At 42.8% G+C, this 22,904-nt stretch overlaps 1 protein-coding gene across 5 annotated transcripts in view; it reads right to left on the bottom strand.

Moving 5' to 3' along the window:
• Positions 1-11,294, bottom strand: part of ddr1 (discoidin domain receptor tyrosine kinase 1) — a 54,711-nt gene extending 43,417 nt beyond the window's left edge. For 2 of the 5 annotated variants that reach the window (XM_004550851.6, XM_004550850.5), the window contains exon 1: positions 9,255-9,416. In XM_004550851.6, the coding sequence (XP_004550908.1) occupies positions 9,255-9,256 (2 nt within the window). In that variant the 5' untranslated portion in view covers positions 9,257-9,416. Of the gene's footprint in view, positions 1-9,254; positions 9,418-10,890 lie in introns of those variants that run through there. The other 3 variants (XM_004550849.5, XM_004550848.5, XM_004550847.5) reach the window with 3 other exon arrangements.
• Positions 11,295-22,904: the final 11,610 nt, after the last annotated feature.

Genomic DNA, 22,904 nt, shown 5'->3' with positions numbered 1-22,904 from the left:
GTAAGAATATGAACGTCACTCAGTTGGTGAAACATTTTGGTCAAAATCAACCTCATAGTGGTGAAAAGAGAAAATACAAAAAGTTCTTCATCATCATCATCATCATCATCATCATCTCTGGGCACCGCTAAAGTCTGTTTAAAATATAACAATAATTTATCCATCTGATTTTGCTGAGTGTACAGGAGACAGAACAGAGGTAATAAACCAGGAGCTGCATCACCAGCATGGCTACTAACTCTTATTTTGACAAGCTTTGATAAAATGTCTAAAAGTGTGAGGTTTTTGGGGAAAGTTTAGCAATAATGTAGTGCAATGCATATAATTTGCAACATCAAAAAGGCTTCGAATGTCGCTTATTCAATGTCGTTCTTGTTCTATACACAGATCTCGACATGTGAAGTCTCCAGTCTCGGCCAGATAAAGTAACACTCTGCCAGTTAGACATGACTAATGGCCACTGGGGAGACACGGAGTAGTGAGCTCTTTGTTTTGGGTTTCTGTTCGTGTGGGCGTGTGTGTGTGAGAGAGGAAGCTGGGTGTACGCACTGCTACGCTCGGAGTCCCGGAGAGAATGAAGCATGAATTTATCTTCAGTCTTCACAACACTTTAAAGGGTGATACTGTGGAGACTGTGCCAGTGACACAAACAAGGTCATCTGATGGCTTCCTTGAATACAGCCTTGCTTTTGTGTGACTCAGGACTGGTGTGAGTAAAGTGCTGATCCCTGCGGGGCCACTGTTTTCTTATTTTCACTGAGGATTCACTCCAAGGGCAGGCTTGAGATGCTTGGCTTGAGATGCTTGGCTATAGCAATATGTCCATGGGGATCTGTTTTACTGAAAACATTACCTACAGCTTACTGTGTTAAATATTACAACTTTACTCAGCACAATATTTGCTCGAGTGGGTGAAACCACACAGCTTTACACCCTTACTGAGGCTGCAAACTAATTTGATATTTAAACTGAGAAAACACAGCACAACTGTGACATTTGCCATCAAATATATGACTGGGAGCTTCAGGTGAAGAGTGGTATTATGCCCTGCTCTTCATCATGGATTTGGGCCATGCACTAGGCATCCAGTTGAAAATCTGTGTGTCACAAAATTCACCCTTACAAGGAAGTGCCAGTCATGTCTGTGGAATCTGATTTTGCTGAGTGTACAGGAAGAAGCAGAAGGAAAGTGCGGATAACTCACTTGGAAACGGAAACGGCAAGACAGTGGAGTCAGAAAAACAAATTAAATCTGCATCAGTAAGAAACGGAGACCATAAACCATGTGAACAATTGCTGAGGAAGGTGGTGAGTCATGAAGATAGGGAATTGTTAAAGATGAAACCTGCTTCCAGAAACATTTGAATTGTGCATAACACCAGATGACTCATTACGACAGCTCAGCTTCCACCCCCTAAAAAAAAAAAAAAGAAGCCCAATTTAAAAAAAATCTCCTTACTGAGACAGAAACGGGAGGCACAGGAGTCGAGGCTCAAGGATAGAGCAAAAAGCGCAAAAAAAACAAAAAACAAAACATAATAAGGTTGGGTTCATTAGCATGCGACTACACAAAGCTGACATCAGTCATAGCAACAGAATGAAACCTCCACCGGCTCCCTTTTCAGGTCCACTTGGCTCATCAGTCCATAGCAGCTGCAGCATTGCTCATCCTCATGGTGGACAGAGACAAATGCTGACTGATTACCGCAGATTGCCTTCGTCAATAGCAGCCACACAAACCTTGCTGTAAGCGCAGGGGACAAAATGTCACAACAAAACCGTTTTTAACGCATGCACTGCAGCTCTAAACCTTCCTGAAAACAGCTGAATATGAGAACTCAAATGTCTCAAATCAAACTTTTACGTAGGTTTAATCTGCCAGCTGCCGAGTACGAAGTCAGTGTGATGTCCGATTGTGAGAACAGAGCAGGAAAATGTGTGGTGAATTTAAAGCAAGCTAGCGGGCATCATCCGTCCTGCCTACTACCTCTACCTAAGAGTTCCCTCACCCACACCAAAGGGAGTATTTTCAGTGTTAAGAATGCATCGAAGTGGACCGTTTCCTGCTGTGTGCTGCATCTGAGTGACCGCTTCAGTCAATGTCCCAGCTTTACTGTCCTGGCTTTGTCTCCTGAGTTTATTTGAGAAAATATCTCAAGTTTAAAACCAGGAACACATTTTCTTCGGACTCTTGGTTTGTTGACACGTGACACATATTCCAGCCAAAAGATGCATATGTAAATAAGCTTGTACTGTGCAAAAGTCTTGAGACTCCTCATTTCTTTACATGTTACTAGGAAAACGGTTAATAGGCGCGACGATTTATCGAAACGTGCAAACACAAACTTAAATACATAATAAAAGGCAAACTTTAAGTAGTTTTCAGGAATAGTTCTCCAGGCTTCTTGAAGGACATTCAAAGCTCTTCTTTGGATGTTGGCTGTCGTTTGTTCTGTTCTCTGTCAAAATGCTTTGATAATGATGAGGTTGAAACTCTGGGGAGGCCACTTCTTCATATAAGCTTTCACTGCATTGACAGGGTGTTTGGGATAATTTTCATAGTGAAAAATAAAGCTGTTGCCAATGAGATGCTTTCTAGATGGTACTGAATTGTGGCTCAAACTCTGATCGTAGCTTTTTGCATTCCTAGATCTCCAACATAGCTCATCAGTCACCAGAACCACCGGCTGAAATGCAGCCCAAAACCACGACAGAGCCTCGATTGTCTTTTACAGGCTGTAGGCACTCGCTGTTGTACCTCTCTCCTACATACCTCAGCTTTTTCTCTGCGTTTCTCTTAGTTAAGAGTAACTTCTTGACAGCCATCCTTCTATTGATTCCATATCTGATGAGGCTTCAGTGAACAGCAGATGAACCAGCTGGAGGGCCAGATGAATCTCTCAGGTCCCATGTCTTTGCTGGATTTTGCCTTATGTCTTAAGGACATGACTTTCAAATACTGTTAATCTGCTGTAGATAATATTTTTAGACCTTCCATGTCCTCTTTTGTCCTCCACTTGTCCAGTTTCCAAGTTCTCGGCCAATAGTTCTCTGCGAATCACCTTTTTGGTGCAAAAATACTATTTTATGTCAAACTGTGTTATCTTTTTTTATATTTTTTGTGGATTCAACTAAAGAAATGGAGAAAAAAAATTATATAAAAATTTTCCAACAAGCTGCTAGAAAAAAAGTGCCTAAAGACACAATTTAAAATTCTTTGCCAAGTCGTCTGTTATGCGTAGACACAACAGTGGTTCATCCCTTTAGTTCGGTGTGTTTATGAAGGAATGACTCATAGGTCAGCATTAAGTGGCTTAACTAAAAATATTCCTCTGAAAACAGTCAGGTACAAAGACTGCAGAAAGGCTGAATATGTCAAAGAAAATCTTTGAACGACTTTCAGAAATCCTGGAGAAGTATTGCTCAAGACCGCTTTAAACTTTACAAGAAAATCTGGCTCCTTGGAAACAAAATATAAAGCAATGAGGGGTAGCAAGACTTTTACACAGAAATGTATTTTATTTTAAATTGAAAAAAAAAAAAAAAAAAAAAAAGTCGAGTCTTCTGGCTGTTTTTCCATGTTCCATGTTAATGGCTTCCGGTAGAGCTAGACCCTAACCTTATGTTTGTTTGTCAACCCACTACAAGAAACTGTAGCTCTTTGCTGGGCGTCTTCCGCTGCTCTTTCCTGCTGAACTGTCAGATAAAGGCAAAAAAGCACCCCTAGTACAAACAGAGATAACAAATCTTAAACACACATACATCAAAAACACTGTCAAACACAAAAATCCAGTACTTTTTCCAACACTGTTTCCTTGTCAGTCCTGCTTACTTGAGAAAAGACTCCAGTTAACACACATTAATGAACAGATAACGCTCTTTTTCCAAGTTCCCTTTATTCTGAGCCCCTTCTGAAGTTTCAATGCTTTGAGGGCAATGCTTGCCTTTACATTATTTGCATTTTTCCTTGTACTTGTCTAGACTTTAATCCAAATGAAAGCTTGTGAAATATTGAAAAAAAAGGAACTTTGCAGGTTTGTCTTTTGTCAGTCGTCACAGAAATCAGTAATTGAAACAACATGCAGAGCAGGTAGTCCCAAGACTTGTCTTCATGACTACAGTCCTACAATAAACCCATAATATTTACCTTGGACCGTTCTTGTTATTTTTATTAAAGTTCCTATAATTGCGCTCCAACATTATGGTATCTGCAAAGGCAATCAAAAGGAAATGAGCCTGATCAGATACAGCAACAACACACAGGACAGAAGGAGGTAAACTGCCTGTTCGGTAAGCTCGACACAACAAGAGAGAGTCAAACCAAATCAGAAGAAGATGTTCTCAAAGCTGAAATAAGACAAAGAACAGAGCATAACAAAGTCGCACACAAAAAGAAAATGAAGGTTTTGTTAACACCTCTGGCAGTCAACATGATCTACACGGAGTCGGCTGTTTATTATCGTGAGACTCAGAGCGAAGTCTTCTTTCTCAGTTTACAAAGGAAAAACATGTGTTCAGTTTTGTCTGCATTTCTTCTGGGAAAGTGGTTGTGACCGACAGAAACTGGAATACTATTATGCTTCTCGGGGCTCGAAGCCTCGTACTTGTCGGCACATGTAGTTAGACTGTCCTCAGCTCCTTTTCTGCTCTGTTTAATCCATCTGGAATGAGATGAGATCCACTTCACTTTCTAGTGCGTCTCACTTGAAAGCGAAGCAAGCTCATGTGCTGCCTGAAGATTAACCATCACTGCTACTCCGAGGGAAGATTAGTTCTGAGTTTGACCTTAGCTGAAGCATGGCTGTAAGACTCGTGAGGAGTATCCAGCAGGCATGAGGGACCATTAGCATGTTAATACGATGACCTCGCAGCTGAGTGCATGTGAACCTCTGGTTCTAGTTTGACACCAAAGGTCCTTTAGGGCTGTAGTGTGATGGAGAGCCACAGCCCAATTCTCTGAATTCAATTTGCACAGTCTCACTACCACCTGTCAGAGAACAAGTGAGAAGCAGAGGGGAGGACAGGGTGAAAGGAGAGGCATGTGACGGGACAGTGAGAAAAACAGCCGCAGACTGAAGCAGACAGACAGACAGACAGACAGACAGACAGAAGAACGCCATGAAGGAAAATTCCCACCAGTAATCGAACGAAGAGACTGGCAGAGCAAGTGTGGGACAAAAGCAACTCTTTGCCGCAGGAGGTTGAGAATTATTCATCCGCTGAGAAGCCATTGAAAAGGAGAGAGAGGGAACAAGAGAAGGGATGAAAGGAGTGAGAGAGAGGTGAACTCAAGAGTAGCAGAGAGAAAATGACAGGAAGAAAAAAAAAAAAAAAAAGATCAGGGCGAACGGGAATGAGCTCAGCTAGACTCAACATTTTGAGTCAATGTGAGGAAATTAACTGGCCTAACCGAGCAATGCGGCAGTCTGAGGACAACGTAGAGGTCTTCAGATGTTGCAGCACAAAATAAAAAATATGCACACAAAAGCACATTAGGATCTGAAAATATGGTGGCCTGGTTAATATAAAAGCCTGGGCTTTTGCTGAAACCACCCACACACACACACACACACACACACACACCTACCTCTGTTAAAAGCCTCAGGCACAGGTTGATACCTCTATCAAACTCTCAGTCCTCCTCCTCCCTCTCAGCAGTGAAAAACAGTCTCAAAAGAACTAAATTACACATCACACAACAGTTTCCTGATGCTAATGCGACCCTACAAACCCCTCGGCGGAAACGGCAGACACGTCCAACCCACTCAGCGTGGATGTCATTGCAACTCAAATTCATCATACGCAAAGAAGACATATTGAAAAAGAAAGTAACCTTTGATGTTTAACACAATTTTCTTCCCATGTTCCAACAAGGTTTCAAAACACTTACTTTGCCAGAAGCCATTAGTAATTATTAGTGGCGCTTTGTGCCACAAGAGGCACTGTGGGTGCTAAAAAAAACACCAACCGCAATATGACGATTTGAAAAGTGGTGAGAAAAAAAAAAAACTAAAAAGATAGAAAGCAAGAGGCAGAGAAGGGAGCACACTGGCTTTTAAGTTGGTTTCCATCTTTTATGAGGTTCTTTTCCAGCAGCGATAACTTCAGCTTCCACAAGTTGGCAAAGTGTGTAGCTGTTTTTAAATCACAGGATTCACCATCGTCCACTTCTAATTAGACCATCCTAATCATCCAATTCACAAATGACCTTGGCTAATTTTGCAGATTAAACACAGTTTTAAGGTTTTTTTTATTATTATTAATCCTTTATTTATCCAGGTAAAAATCTCATTGAGATTAAAAATCTCATTTACAAGAGAGAGTATTTTTGGAGAGTATAAGGTTTACACAAAAGAAAAGTTGTATAAAATGTAGTGCTGTGTCATCTGATACCAAGGGCCAGTATTGCCAGTACATATACTTTGAAGTTATAGAGGCAGCTTATGCAGGGAAAGCAGTGTGTACTCATGATTAATCATCATCAGTTTATAAATTCTTAATGACCACAAGACACTGTGAGGAGGACAGCACCGTGCTGTCCTCCTCACAGTAAGAAGGTCCTGGATTCAAATCCACCAGCCTGGGTCCTTCGGTGTTTGTCCCGAAGCCTGTGCACGGTCTCCCACAGTGCACGTTAGGTTAACTGGTGATCCTAAATTGGGTGTGACTGTGAGTGTGAATGGTTCTCGGTCTCAGTGTGACCCCGAATTGGACGAGGTGAAGGAAACTGATAGACAGAGGTGTGGATTTAGGAAAAATGAGACATTTCTTCATGAGGTGACAACAGCTGCTGGTGGCAAAACTTATTCAGATCACCAGCTAGACTCTCGAGGGTTTAATTACATTGTAAATAGTGGCGATACCAGGCTGTGACTGACGATACACCTGAAACTGAAGCAAGGTTGAAAGGGCCTTAAATCTGTGTTCTTTCTGATGCCCAGCAGGGGGCGACTCCCCTGGTTGCAAAGCGACGTTGAGCTGAATAAAAGTAAATGGAAAAACCATCCTCGGCTCCCAGGATCTGTGACCTCAGTAAACACCCTCCTAATGCAGCTATGGCCTCAATAACTTAAGTTTTTAAAAAAAAAATAATAAATCGTGTTAATTACAGAAATACAGTCCCCACTAAATTCAAAAAGAAGGGAAAAGTAGGGTATACTTTACAGTGTGACTGCAGTGTCCCTTGCTTCCACTCATTGCATAAACACTGAGAAGGCATCCTCCAAAATATTTAGCTCAAGGTTATTTTTTTCCTTTAGTCCATTCAACTAAAAACAGCACACATTTGGGTATAAAAAGATTCCCTGCTGCTTAAATTGCACATCAAAATTTCACAATGTTATAGGAGTGCAATGGCTAATAAATGAAGCTCTCTTTTAATAAGAGTTTTTTATTATTTCATAAAGTCATAAAACATGTACTAGAGTTGAGAAATTATATATTAGGGAGATATGGCAGTACCTTCAAGCTTCTAGATTTCTGTACTTTACCACAGGCTGTCACACACTCGTACATTATCACCTTCAAAAATAGGCCACCTGTAATTTTGGAAGTCATGCAGAGGCATTTCTGCAGTTTTCCGAGCTTATATCAGGGACCAAGTAAATGTCTTAGATACTTTGATAAGATACCCTGTGAGAATCTTTGAAGAAAACTTAACCCAAGGGTACTTGCATCCAAGAAGCAACACCGCTATCTAACAAGGGCACCCTTCACTGAAAGAGCAAACAGATAAATAAGGAGACTCACAGGGACGATAGGAGAAGAGAGAGGCTGAGGGTAAGATGTATGAGCAGAGGAGGAAGATAAATAAAATGTCTAGTGCTGCTTCAAAGGGAATGGGGAGATACAGAAGATGAAGAAGAAAAATCTGTGTTCCATGTTACATGTAGGGAAAGAGACAGATTGCCAGAATGATCAATTAGAGCAGGGCTGCCCAATCCCGGTCCTCGAGAGCTACCGTCCTGCAGCTTTTAGATGCATCCCTACTCCAACACAGCTGAATCAAATGGTTTGATTACCTCTTCAGCATGCCATCATGTTTGGCAAAGGCCTGATAACAAGCCATTCATTTGATTCAGGTGTGTGGGAACAAGGATGCATCTAAAAGCTGCAGGACGGTAGCTCTCGAGGACCGGGATTGGGCAGCCCTGAATTAGAGGATCAAAAGTGTGCTCGATGCCAAACGAAGGATGGTGGGGAGGGAATCTGGGAGGGGGAGGGCAGTCTGAGAAAAGGTAGGACTTCAGGGATGGAGATTCGCGAAGAGGAAACCAAATAGATTTGAAAACTCGCTGACAACTAAAGCCCACGAACAGCCCAGATCCCGCTTTGAAGTGTCACCGCCCATTACACGATTAATTTGTTTGTCCGACAGTCTGGTTGAGCTCGCTCTGCATGTGACCACACATACACAGATGCAATTGAAAAGTCCAGCTGTCTAGACTTGAAGGGAAATTGGTTTGGGAAAACAGGCTGGACGCTGGAGTCCCGCGTTCAATCGGTTTCATTTCCCATTACAGGGGGATTGTCGAGAGGGAAGGCAAGTAACCATGTCGTGTCTTTGGACTTAAATGAATTCTTCCACTTGCCTTCCTGTTCAGTCTGTCTGAGCCAATTATGACCAAAGACAGACTTTCTGTTTAATGCATGATCTCTGTGAGAGGTGTCACATAAAAGACAGTTCTTCATTGCCATTGTGCCCTTTCATGTTGTTAAGTAGCCCCTTTAGCGAGAGACAGACCAGGCAACTGTGCCAAACGTGCAGTTCAATCACTGTTCAAGCTGCGACTCCTTTAAGGTTCAAATTTGTATCCACCTGCTGAAGTCTTTTAACCCAAAACAATGACCCAGATAGAGGATAACAGACTGGAGTCAATGATCAACCAGACCATACATACCAGTGTTCCCATGGCAGAAACTACACCGTGCTTCTATGTTTGCAGAAAAGCCTGCACTGGCATGCAGCAGCGTGTTTTCAATCACAAAACAACACCACTGCAAAACCACTCTTCTTTTTTTTTTTTTCTTGTCTTGCACATAAAAAACCTTTCCAAGACTTTTGTTGCCGAGTCTTAGACACAAATCAAATAAGAGCCATTCCTTCGAACAATGTTAGACAAATTATTTTGCTGCGTGCATACTTCTCCACAAATCATATTATGCAATTAATGCTGCTTTGTCACGAGCCTGCCAAGAGGAAGACAAATCAATAAAAAGCTGTTCCAAGTCTGTGCGTGAACACTTATACTCACATAACTGGGCCATCCAACTATTTCAAATATCTTGTGTCTTCTTTGCTCAACTGCACAGCTGATAAAAACGAACTACTCCAAGTCAATGGCTCTCTCGGGACATTGTGGAAGAATCAGCGGCCAGATGCCTACTAGACTGAAATCCAGCAAACATGTGCATCAACACTCAGGGATCCTCCTCACTTTATGCCCCTGCCTTAGAGGCAGAGAGGGAGGGACGGAGAAAGGGAAAATGGCATTTTATTGCATTTCTATCTCTATAGCACAAGCACCCCCACCCACTCCTCCCTACACAGCAGTTTATAACAATGGTGCACCTCCTCTACGCTGGACTGCCTTCTCAGTCTGTTAGCCAACAAACTACCCACATCAGCCATTTTCATGCAGTCAGATAGGTGACTGCTCACTGCACTTCACACCCACTAAAGCCCATTGTTTGACTCCTCCAGTAGGTCACGGGCCCCCAGAGAGGCATGCACAAACACACAGGAGCAAGACAACACCACAAACACACGCAATCAAACCCACATTTTCCCTTCTCTTTGTTCTCTGTTATACAGAAATTAACAGAGACAAGATGCTGAAATATACATAATTCTGCACCATCCTGTTGTCAGACAATATGAGAATCACTCGTAACACCACATGACTGATCAGCTATCACCGCCCCCTTTCTTCTGCTTCATGCAAACACAAAATGTACATCCTGTTCAAAGTCCAAACTTTCCTGCAGCTCGTCCCCAGAGTCTGAAATGTTTCCTTCATCAACACAGATCCGAGTTCCAGGCAACTTCACACTGATTTCTGACTTGGTTCTGGTGACTGATTAGCTCCCCACTGGAGAACCAGGGACCAGGGGTGAGTGAAACCAGAGCTGCCGGTCCCACTAAGGGTCCCCATGTGTTGCTATAAGGTCACAGGGTCAACAGTCTGTGTGATGACCATCAGCTGGATGTCACTAGGTCCTTTTAAATGCTACACGTTTGACTCAGTGCGTCATTACGCCCGCTGCAGTCAGTTTTAAAGCTTCCACATGCCAGCTCAGATTACTTTTCTTTAACTTTTTATTTATTTATTTAAATGTTGTAAATGAGGTGGACTCTGAATAATGACACTCAAGGACTTTCAAAAGAGGAATGACTGTACAACTTAATCAAACCCGTGTAACTGTTTGAGAGTTAGTGGCAATGAGTCGGAGGTCGGAGAACGAGAAAAATCCACACTGAATATAAAAGGCGTGAAAGCAGTGAGGACTCTGAATAACGTTTTCTCCGGTGCCAAGCACCCACTTTTAAACACGATGTTGCAATAAGTCTAGATCATGATGTACGATGTCAGAATATCTCAGCTACGCAGTCGGCAGCATAAATACCACAATGTATCTGCCACACAAACGCGCAGAGTCCGGGGCGCAACGTTACACCTCATATGCGCTTCCAAGGAGTCCGTGGCCAGCGTCCAGAGCTGCAGCGCTCCCGGATCACAACGAGACATATAGACGCCAAGCCAGCGAGTGAGAGACGCACAGACACACACACAGACAGCTGGAAATACCCACAGCAATATTATTACAGCCGCTTATTATGGAGCTAAGCGCACGGAGAAGAAACGCGCAGAGCAGGTTGGGAGTACTTACCTAAAAGACAGGCAGAAGTGTGCTGTGACAGCGGTCCAAACTTTGGGATGAACTCTGTGGAGAATTGTGCTCAATACAACACGCGTCCACCGAATAATCCAAACTGACCTCCGAGAGCAGCAGCTGAGTTTAGTGAACGACCTCCACCAAAACTCAGAAAACAGCGCAATACTCCGTACGGGCTGCGCGCACCGGCTGATTTCACACCCCCAGGCTGACTTTCACTTGAGAGGAATATTTTTCAGCCTGTGGTTAATGGAGGGGGGATAATAAGATAAAGGAGGGAAAACACGCAAAGTATCTCTGCTTCTCGGACCTTCTCTGATTCTGCGTCCTCTCTCAGCCGCTCCTCCACAGTCCGGGCTCAGCAGCCGGGCCAGCAGGCGCCACCAGGTGCTCATTTACATAACTGCACCGGCTGTGTCCAATCACAGCCGCGAGCAAGGTGTCTGATTAAATATTCCAGCAGGCAACTCGACCAATCAGCGCCTCCCGTGGGAGGGCGCTGTGGCCTCAACGACGCTGTAAAATGAAATCCAAAGTGAAGTCTTCGGGGCCAGTGGGAGTTTCAGCGTTACAGCAACACAGAGATCTGGGGGATATTAGCTTACCCACGATACAGCTGCACGCAAGACAGTTCCACCTTGTTAACCCTTTGCTTGTCAGAACAGGCTTTCCTGCTGCTATGAAACTGATTTTGTTTTAAAGAAAATAAACTTGTAAACTCTTTAAATAATCTGTTCTTCCTCTTCACAGATGGTCAGGCCCATTTAATGTAGACCCAGGACTCTGCCTCAGTATTTACCTCTCTATTACAGAGTATTGGTGGTGTAACTGTATACCATTACTGGCTCTGGGCTATAATGACTCAGATTGAAGGGTTTGCAGTAAAACACAGCACTGAACTTGAATCAGGACATTTGTTGATGTGGGACCTTGAGGCAAAGCAGGAGGGAAGAGTGAATTCATGTCTGAAAAAGGGCCACATGTGTGCCCGTTTATGCTTAATAACATCAAAAAACTGAACAAGTCCGACTCAGAGAGGCTGAAACAAAGGTTGTAAAGCAGCTACAGTATGTGCTGGTACTTGCCCAAGAGTGAGAGCAGGGAAACTTTAGCTGGTGCTCAATCAGCAGGCACAGACAATAAAGGTCATTTAACAGACTCCAAGCTCCACCTTGGATAAACAGATAAAGGGAACATGGATTCTCTGCTGTCTAATGTTCCCTTGCACTTGTAGTTTAAACTTGCAAATGAGCTTTTAGTCTTGAAGAAGCTGTAAAGGCAGATTCATACCATACAGTAAAAAAAAACAAAACTCAAATACTCAAAACACACAGAGAGAACATCTCTCCAAGCTAAAATAATAATAATAATAAAAAATAAGCGTAAAACAGCAGTTCCTCAATCAGCCAGTTGAAGCTGGGTAAATATTGGACCCTTTTATATTGATCTGGTACCAAGTAACGACATTACCGATACTTTTAACATATAAATGCAGCTGATATATTATGAGATGAATCATCATCGATTTGAAATTCTGAACACATTTTGAAGACAACTGTGATTTTTATTTTCCACAATAATTAGTTAATACAACAAAACACACCTCTCAGCTTTTTGTGTATTTTGAAACTTGGTTTATAGGAGAGCTGTACATGTTAATGTGCCTGTCTGTAAAGCACTTTGGGTCAGCTTCTGTTGTTCAAAGTGTAGAGACTGTAGAGACTGCACAGTAAGTAGGAGAAAGTTTTTTTAAAAAAATGTACAAAAAGTGCGGTATATTTGTGCTTAAAAAGGCTATATTTATAGGCTATCAATAAAATAGACCTGAGAGTCAACACAAAAAGGTTCAGACATTTGTCACAGAACATGTTTGAGGTATAGTTTTTCATAAAAAAAATAAAATAAAATTATTGGGCTCCATTTTGCACTTACAGAATAGAAACTAAGTATTGAACTTTATGTGCTAGTATCGATCCGATGCCAATGCCGCTATCGATGCTATCAATATTTGGATTCATATGCATCTCTACTGTACATTAGTCGCATGCTGATTGGTTGACAAGTCTGGTGGAAGTGACAGCGGAGTTGACCAGGAATGGGAGAAGCGTGAAAAAATAAACATTAATCTTCTCTGGGAGCTATTAGCACATGTTTTTGATACTGCCCCCATCTGACAGTAGCCGCTCTCTGCAGGTGCTAGCATTGCTGAACCATAATTTCTCAGTCTTTAAATCTGACGTCATTAGCCGTTCCCAGGTCCAAACTCTGCTTTAGGTCCCAAAGTCAAACGAACACTGTGGCATCACTGAGAGTTACAAACTGTCTAAATTCTTTCAGCTGTTCAGCTCACAGCACAACAACACAACAGCAGAGACAGCACAGACGTTAAGGCGGCGAGGCGTGATTGCGGGTGCCGCTCAGGTGCGTCCGCCTCCTCTGCAGCGGCACTGCAGACCACACCCCTCCACACACATTAACCAGGTAAAATACATATTTAGGCAGAATTTTGCAAATATCTTTTTTTTTTTTTTTTTTAGCAGCATAGTGCTTTTTTCCAATTGTTTTTTAAAAGGCAGGTCAAGGCTCCAAAAACCCAAAGGAGATACAAGGGTGGCAGCTCACAACAGTTTTTGTTTGCTACATGGATCATTTTAGTTCAGCTGGGTGTCTTTCCTTTTGTTATATTTCTTTAAGAGTTCAAAATGTGTTAATTACATAAATAAAATGTAATTTTCTCTGTAGCACTTCATGGATTTCATAAGCAACACACCTTAGTTGTTCACACAAAGCATAAAGGTAAAAAAAAACCCAATATATACAGTGTTATCTTCATTTTAGATGGCAAAAAGTATTTGCGGCTCCCAGTGTTTTCTTTTGCGTGGAAACCGGGTCCAAATGGCTCTTTGGGTGTTAAAGGTTGCTGACCCCTGGGATAGACTCTCATGTTAAAATGGCGAATGCTACAGCCAGGATGAACATGTTCACAGCCCAGTACCAAAAGTTTTTTATTCTCTCTGGATAATCTCCCTTTAGTTTTATTTTATAAATCAACCACTTTGATGTTATTAAAGGTTCAGATCAGAGGCTTGGCAACTGTGGTAGCTTCTGCTAAGCTAAATCTTTGCTAATTTGTAGTGGTGCTGCAATTATCTGACAAATAAAATGGCTTGCTGTGCAGTTAATTGTACCGACAGCCTGTAAAAGAAGTTCGTGCTTCTGTCTGGGTGAGGGGAAATTCTGCTATTTTATTATCCTGGTACTTAGTCATAATTAGCAGGTATAGTATGTGTGTCTGTACAGCTTGATAAACAAGCTCGTTAGTGTTAGCTTGTAATTTAACAGTCCACGCTTTTGTTCCAGTAATAATAGTAAGAAGAAGAAAAAGAAGTACCGTCATCATCCCTCCTGGCTTAAAAAACCACAATACTTACAGCCAATTTTACAAATGAGCAAACTGAACTCTTTCTAGCTCCATGATGTGAATTTCCTATTTCATCACATCCCAAAGGGTCTCTGTTGGCCTGAGATCTAGTGATTGTAGATTGTGATGTTTAAATGAAATGAACCAAAGTGGAAGCCAAGAATGTTTTTCATTTTTTCTATGTTGTTCAATTTTGATGACCTTCTGCAACTTGAAGCCTCGGTTTCCTGTTTGTAGGTAGGTTACAGGAGTGGGACAGAGTGTGGTCTTCTTCTGCTGCTGTAGCCCTTCTGCTTCAAACTGTTGTGTATTCAGAGATGTTCTTCTGCAATAGCTTGGCTGTAACCAGCTGTTGCCTTCCTACAAGCTACTTCCCTTTCTCCTCTGACCTTTAGCGTCAACAAGTCGCCCACAGAATTGCTGCTGAATGGTTGTTTTCTCTTTTTCAGACAATTCTCTGTAAACTAGAGATGTTTGTGTGGGAAGATCCTGGTAGATCATCAGGTTCTGAAATACTACCAGCCTGTCTGGCCCCAAAAAACTATAATACATGTAAAGTCACTCAAATCGCCTTTCTTCCCCATTCTGTTGCTCGGTTTGAACTTTAACGAGTCATCTTGACCACCTGACTGATGGATTAGTTGCACTAACAAGCAGGTGTACCTAATGAAGTGGTCAGTGAGTGTATATATGATTAGATGCAGGGATTAAGATACAAATAAATGACATGAGCCTAACGTGTATGCTCACAGCCGTAAATACTTTCTAATTTCTCACTCGGCTTTCTGAACATTGCTTAATCTTGAACTTTCCTGTCTCTGCTTCATTCGTGCCACCTTTACCACCCCGTCTACCCCTCCATCCTTCCCCCTTCACCCTCACCTCCTCCCTCTCTGCTTCTGCCTCAGACTTTAGACCGGCTTTCATCTGGCCTCATTCTCTCTGCATATCATTAACATTCTCTCATCGCTTTTCAATTGAAAGCTAAAACCAAACTAAGACTCTCCTCATTCTCTGTGTTTAACGTTGAAACTTTCCACTCGCAGTTCTGTAAAGACATATCGCTAATCTTCTAAGCAGTGGTTTCTCTAAGCACAGCCACTTTATAGACTTTGTTTTTCAGTAAAGTTAAGCAAATCAAAAGGCTGGTATACTTAATCTGAAATTAAAGGGACGACAGAGGGATCACTGCGTGTATTTCTGTGCTGTTTTGCTAACCGAGTTGTAGATATTACCCGGCTGAAGAGTGCAGCAACTCCCAGCTCGCTCCCCAGAGCTGTTCACATTTCTTTTCAACCCTTTCTGTTGTGCACATCGTCCAACTGCCTCTGCTTTGTTCGTCGTCCGGGCAACTGCAAATCCCCTGGCAGAAATTATGACCTTTTTCAGCATTATTTCCTTTCTGCCCCGTGCCGCCTCTCGTTGACTCTTTTCGTGTCTCACTTCTTCTTTCACTGCTCCTTTTTATATATTTTTTCGTTCCCTCACTTATACTCACTTCTTCCAAAGAGTTTTAGTTTGTTGTTACTAAAACGCCTCCCCCTTTCCCCCTTCCCCCCTTCGCTACTTGCTGTGAGTGAAAAGCAGTAGAGCATAAAAAGCAGGTCTGATCCTGTGAGGAATTCTCTTAGTAAGGGAGAGAGATGAACGAGGGAGGGGGGGAAGAAAGGGAACAGGAGTTTGAGCTGTATCACAGTTATGAGTCAGCAAGGACAAGAAAGCGCTTCGTGCTAAAGATAAAGAAAGTGGAAAAGAATGAGTTACCCAAAACATCAGTGGTCTGTCAAGCAGAAGAAAGGGTTTTCAGGTGAAAGAAAGCTGTGTTCAAAGTTAAAAGTCTTCACTTTTTTACGAAAGGTGATTGCATTCAGTAGAAAATTACCATTTTCACCCAAAGCTTCTATTCAGCAGCAGTGACAGATGATCTATTGCCCGTCATTGTAAATATGCAGCTTGAATTTATCACCTCTCTGACATCACTTTGGTCCAAAAAACACAAACATCTGAATTAGAAATGGAAGCATTCAATTCAGAGGCATTTCATGGGAGAACACACACACACACTAACTCACAAACACACTCACTCGGGCAGCCTGTCCACCCCCTGTTGTGGTCTGACAGCTGTGCAGTGCTGCAGGATTCAGACAACACAGATCAGTTGCAGAATGCGAAGCTTGCAGTATGTTGGGAACCAGCGCTGAACCACATACCAAACATTCTACCCCCTCAAACATCTCCACCAGTGTGTTTTTCACTGGGAATATTCAAAACCGATAAATGTCTCCAATTTACAAGGGTCAACAAATCCTCCAGGAAGTTAATTTTACAACAGCATACCTCCTTTCTTCACATGCATACGTGACCACAGGCCTTTGTTTGGTTTGAACACACGTGTGTGGATGTGTGAGAGTGTGCACGCACCCCTACTTTCCCTTGATGTCTGCTTAGTGTGTCTTATCTGTGCTCAGTCAGTATCGGTGTCGCAGGCCTGCGGCAGGTTGTGTTTGATTGGCCCCTGAAGAGGATCTGCGAGCGTTGGAGGTCACGGGGTTAGCGTGCGCTCCAGGGGGAGGTTCCCGGGCGAAGGGTAAAGGTGGGCGTTGCATGTCCCAAAGCTCTCTTCTTAGGTGTCTGGTAATGGTGTAATGGAGGTTCCACAGAGATCTCATTTGTTCATTGTTGATTTCCTGCTTTCAGAATCAAGGTTGTTAATGTATTTTGTTAACGTGGCGACTTTACAGTCATGTTCTGAGCTCTAGGAGGGTGTAGCTAACACAGCGGTGCTTTTGGCTAAACGCATGTTAATATGCATTAGTTACAATTCCTAATTAGCGCAAAGCGCAGAGCTGAAGCTGAAGGGAAAATCATAATCTCACATGATTCGGGTCTCATTGTTATGGTGATAATTCATTCAAAATCACAAATGTCAACATAATGGTGGCACAGAAGGAAAGGTCATGGGGTCACCAAAGTGAGTTAGGGGTCTTTAATGGAATTTCATGGCAATCCATCCAATTTTCAGGCTGGTCCTTGAACGCACGCTGCTAAAATGACTAAAACCGTATCATTACATCGTCAGATACACCTACAGCTTTTAATCCTTTCTTTCACGCTTGAATTTTCCGTCTTCCTTTTTGAAGAATTCGACTCGCGCTTCTGAAAGGGAAACGCAGCTTACACATTTTTTTAAAAGTGCTTTTCACAGGTTCATTTCATGGCTTGCAGCAGTTTCTCTCAAAGACATGCGAGAATCTGCCGGATAAATCCGACCCTGCCTGAGGTGTCCCTGTGATCACGCAGCTGGATGTGTGTGAAATGCGATGAACTCGGTGTTGTCGGGGGAATGAAGGGAGAGAGAGAGAGGTGAGGCAGGATTGGGTTTGGAGGAGTTGGCATTGTCAAGTGTCGGATCAGGCATGTTCCAGATGACCCCTCATGCGGTCAGAGCCTCTGGAGATCCTCTCAGCTGTAGCCGTGCACTTGTGCCTCCTCTTCCTCATATCTGGAGGCGGTAGAGGTGGAGGGAGGGGGTGCAGACGCTTTTTTGGTGTCATGTTTCCTCCTCTTTAGAAAGCCCCTGCTATTCATCTGTACACACATGCACATACATCTGACAGTGTGGAGGGCTGCAGCCTCTGCTATGGCATTTGGGAGGCTCTTCCACAACTGTTGCCCTCTGTTCAGTGTCACCACAGCTCCTGTATTATTTTACTTCCCTTTTCCTCCCTCCTCTCCTCACCTGTCTGGGCCAGCTGAGCCTGAATGCCTCCTTTTCTTCTCCAGTCTCTTTGTGCTGCTTTCAATAACATTTCGGGAGTTGTTTATCCATGTGAGAGTCGTCTTTGTCTGCCCTCCACCCTACTGTCATTACCAATTACATGTTTAGCCCATCCACACCCCTTGTCTGTTGCTCAGACAGCAGTTTAACTTGACTGATCACCGCCTCAAAACATCAGTGCCATGTTCTCAGAGCCTTTATGAAGATACATATAATTACAGCTATCCTTTAATTATTTTAATCAATATTCAAATTGGCCAAAGCCCCAGGGAGAAACAAAGCTCAGCTAAATCACTGCAGTCATTCTGAACACCAAGTTTGATGATCTGCCTTCCCCGTCTCCACGCCTGGATCTCAAAATTTCCCGCCCTGTTTTAAATCAGGCAGGCTGTTGCTGGCTGCTTCCAGTGAGAGTGACTGTTGTGGCTGACTGGAAGGCCCCAGAGACGGGGATGACGGGGAGGAGGTGAGGGGGGAGGACTCGGAGGGGTGCGAATGAGTGACATTGCAATGCAGTGAGAGGTGGCGCTAAAAATACCTATTGACACATGGGCTCCGACTCACAAACAGGGTCAGAGACAAACACGCCAGCCAGTAACCAAAGAGGTGTCATTCATGCATCACCGGGCAGAAACACTCATACGTACACATTAAACCACAAACTCACACACTGAATAATTAAACCGATAATGCTGCTGCCACTACTTACAGTAAAACTGGACTATTCCACAATGAATCACTCCGAGTTTGCACTGGCAGCGTTTTGTATTTTGGAGCGCTCTGAATCAAACAGAGAGCAGCCTCTTTCCACACTCGAGCACAGGTCCTCAGAACAAACAAACCCAGCTGCCATATTGTGACCCTCTACAGGAGGAAGATGGGAAAGCTGCTCTGTACACAGCGTGTTGAAGGCTTGCTGTGGCAAATATTGTTTTTGAGTTTACCCCACGCTGACATGCTGCTGGGACAGTTTGCAGAGCGTTCATCACCTGAAGAAAAGAAACGCTTGCAGCTTGATTTCTTCTCTGTGTGCAGTTAACAGAGACCTTACTGTACAACATGTTTTATGTGATGTGAGTTCCTCTACAGCAGTTGTGTAGATTTTTTGTGAGTTCATCCACAAGGACATAAGGGGAAATTGACAAATGGATGTCAGATAGTTAATTTTACACATTTTCTGAGGCCTTGGTGTGTGTGTCATTGGGGGAAGATGCACTCAGGTCATTTTTTAACTTCATAAAAATCACCAGTAAAATAATCCTGTTATAAAGTTTATAGAGTTTATTGGCAAGTACCAAGTAAAAGTACTCATCCTGCAGACTAACAGCCCCTGTTGTTGTTACAGGGAGACTGATTTCACCCTCTTTCTATTCTGATGGTTGGTTTAGGAGATAAAATCTGAGTTTGTGAGATGACTAATGGGAGCTGGAAAGACAAATTTGTAGTTATGTCTTGTATCATTTATTCATTTTTCATATCTAAGATTGTGCTTTTGATAGATTGGATAATTTTACCTCTCTGGGTTCTGAGCAGCTACTCCAAATGCAGAGACGTTCAACCAAAGACTCTCTGCAAAGTCAAGAAGAAGTCACTTTGAAATCCATTGTGTTGCAAGATGGTGCTTCATGTCGCTTCATGTCTTACAGACTCGGTTAAAGTCAGAAAATGTGGGAAAGCACAAAGAATGATATTTTGTAGGATAAACTGGGCACATCTACATCAAAGATACTAAAATTGACCGTGCAGACAGCGCTGGAGTGTGTGTACTTCACACAGTTGTTGGTTATGGCAATAGGAGGCGATGATAGGGGAAGCGGCGGAGGACATCCAATCTTCAGTGTTAAGGCCTCGCCACCCCCCACAGCACTGCTGCAGCACCAGGATGCCGACTGGGGGACAACTGCCAGAGCTGTAAATCAGTGTGTGTGATAGAAAATGAGAAAGCATATATGTGTGTGTGTTACTACCAGTGTGGTTTCTGTATGTGAGAGAATAGTGTCGCTCTCTGATTTGTTACACAACTTCACTGAAAAGCGTAGGAAAAGGAAATTGCCTGTTGCAGGGAAAACCCCAGGAAAAAGGTAGTTCTGATCTTTTCACACTCTGATAACGCTCACAGACAGGAAATGTGTTTATAAAGGACATAACACCCACGTAATTGTGTCCTGACTTTTCTGAAGACAGTAAAGCTGAACACGGCTGGAATATCATATCGCCTGTAGACAGGCAGCTCGGTGCACCTGACTATTAACCGTAGCAAAAGGCTCTTGATGTTAATGCTGGCTTTGATAGCCCTCTAGTGACCGCAGAGGTGTACCTGCCAGCTGAGATAAAGAACTGTAATTCACCATAATGAGACTCTTTGCAGTTTGGTTGTTTCTACAGAGCCAAGTGTGGCATTTTTTCCCCCGTCTTCAACGCTAACACACTTGTGGTTCTTGTTGCTTTTTCATCATGCAAAGCTTTTTACAACTCCCCGTCCGCCCTCTATCTCACCTGTATGCGTGTATGTGTGTCTACACAGCCCAGGGGAGAGTATAAAACCAGACTAATGAATTTTTCTGCTCTGCTTATGCTCTAGCTCTCACGCGCAGCCATTTCATTATTCCCCGGTCTCGCCCAAATGTTAGCCTGGGTCACACGGAGAGCACGAGTGGGGCAAATAAGTTGAGCAGAGAGGGGGAGAAGAATCCCCACAACAACCTGATCACGTCATGAGAAAGCTTTCCAAACCAGAAAAAAAAAAACAGGAAGAAAGATCAAATTCAAACCACATGGGCATGATTGGCGTGACTGATGTTGGCAGCAAACACATTCAGCACAGCAGAATTTAATTAACACTTTTGACATTTATGGCGACATGCACCAGTAAATCTGGGGTCTTTGTCTGGCTGTAATTACTGCCATACAGGTTTGAGGGCCACAACATAGTTAGAGCTCTGACTGGGGAAATTAAGGAGCTGCAAATCGGAAACAATTCCAGATGATTCCTCTACTTCCCCCCTCTGAGTTTATCTAGTCAGCAAATAGCTTCTCTTAGCACCATACAAGTTGGCACCGATTCGAAATTATGCTGAAATGAGGGGATTTCCACCCACTTCCAACCAGTAAATAATGATTATGGCACTTCTCGGCGGTGATTATCATTGTACTGTCTCAGCTTGCTCGTGAATGGTGCCCATTGGGTCATGATAAACATAATGAGATAATAGCTGCAGCCAGATTTACTCCGTCAGGAGGATTGGATGGGCGTCGAGAGTGATTTTGATTTGACAAACACTGTCAGTCCCACAAGGATGGTGACGAACGGCGCTCAAGCAGAGCATAAATCTCAAGGAAAGGTTTGAGATTTTTATCAGATGACTATGGATATCATTTTATTAGGAGCTGGCACGGATGATAATCTGTTCAACATGCTTCACAGATAATAGAAGCAGTTTTGCTGTGGTCAACGCGTGAAGCTGCAGCGTTTTTTCCACGCAAACATATCCCGCTTTATTAAACGTTGTCATGTAAGACACACAGTGGAGTGAAATTGAAAAATGGATGTACTTTGATAAACAAACAGCATTATGATGAAAGCAGACAACACGTTCCTCGGCAGCATCTTTTCACCACACTGCTGATCCTGTTCCTCGCTCTCGAGGGACCAGACCATACTCATAAAAATACTCATACTTCTTTTTTTGTTTTTATAATGAAATGTGTGATTTATTCCAGTAAAGCAAATGGTTATACTTTGACGATAACAGCAAGCAGTGCAACTATCTATTTTCCCACCTCCTACGCAGGTTAATGCAACACTGGAGTCTATCCAATCATGCACAAACCAAAACACATCTCATCCTCACTGACCCTGGAGAACAAGTTATTACCAACTTGGGCTCTTCAGATTTGCAGAACTTTATTTAAAATTCTACTCTGGGCCAGAGAGTTCTCAAAAATCTAAAATGTGTATGGATAATATGGAAAATAATTCCAATACACACATTTTGCATTTTCCTGCAGAAGATATAAACGATATACACTCAACAGCCACTTCATTCGTCATTTGTAATTAATCGATATTTGGATTACATCATTAATGCAAATACCAAATCAACCAATCACATGGCAGTAACTCCATGCATTCAGGCACGTAGACATGGTCAAGACGAACTGCTCAAGTTCAGACTTGCCAACACAATCGGGAAGAAATGTGATTTAAGGGACTTTGAATGCATCACGGTAGTTTATGACAGTTGAGCTGAACACACAACACACGAAATCTTGAAACGGATGGCCTGCAGCAGCAGAAGACCACACAGGGTCCCACCGAGGCAAAAATTCACACAAAATTTCCCATCTTCTGTTGTCAACAACACTGGACAACAGAAGAATGGAAGAATGTTGCCTTTTCCAATGAGTTTCCATTGTCTGCTGTAACATTTGGATAGTAGGATCTGCAGAATCTGGCATAAACAACATGAAAGCATGGGCCATTCAAACCTTGTATCAATAGTGCAGCCTGCTGCTGGTGTAATCCTGTGGGTAGGGTGACCAGATGACTCTCTTTATGTTGGGACTACACAGCATCTTTATTCTTTATTCCCACATCTTGAGAGAAAGTCCCACACTGTGACTGCTTCTGCAGGATGTGCACTTCTAAAGTCTGTTTTTTCCTCAATATCCATGCTGGAAAGTTTTGATTTCTTTATTTTTTGTAGTTCAAAGAAGCCTAATGCCACACTCATGGGGGGAAGTTACAAGTCACCAAAAAGTCACAAGCTTTGCTTGGTGAATATGATAGAAAACGCAGCAGACAATATA

This window comes from Maylandia zebra, linkage group LG11 (assembly GCF_041146795.1).
Source record: "Maylandia zebra isolate NMK-2024a linkage group LG11, Mzebra_GT3a, whole genome shotgun sequence".
NCBI lineage: Eukaryota > Metazoa > Chordata > Actinopteri > Cichliformes > Cichlidae > Maylandia > Maylandia zebra.
This window is presented reverse-complemented; position numbering and strand designations above follow the sequence as displayed.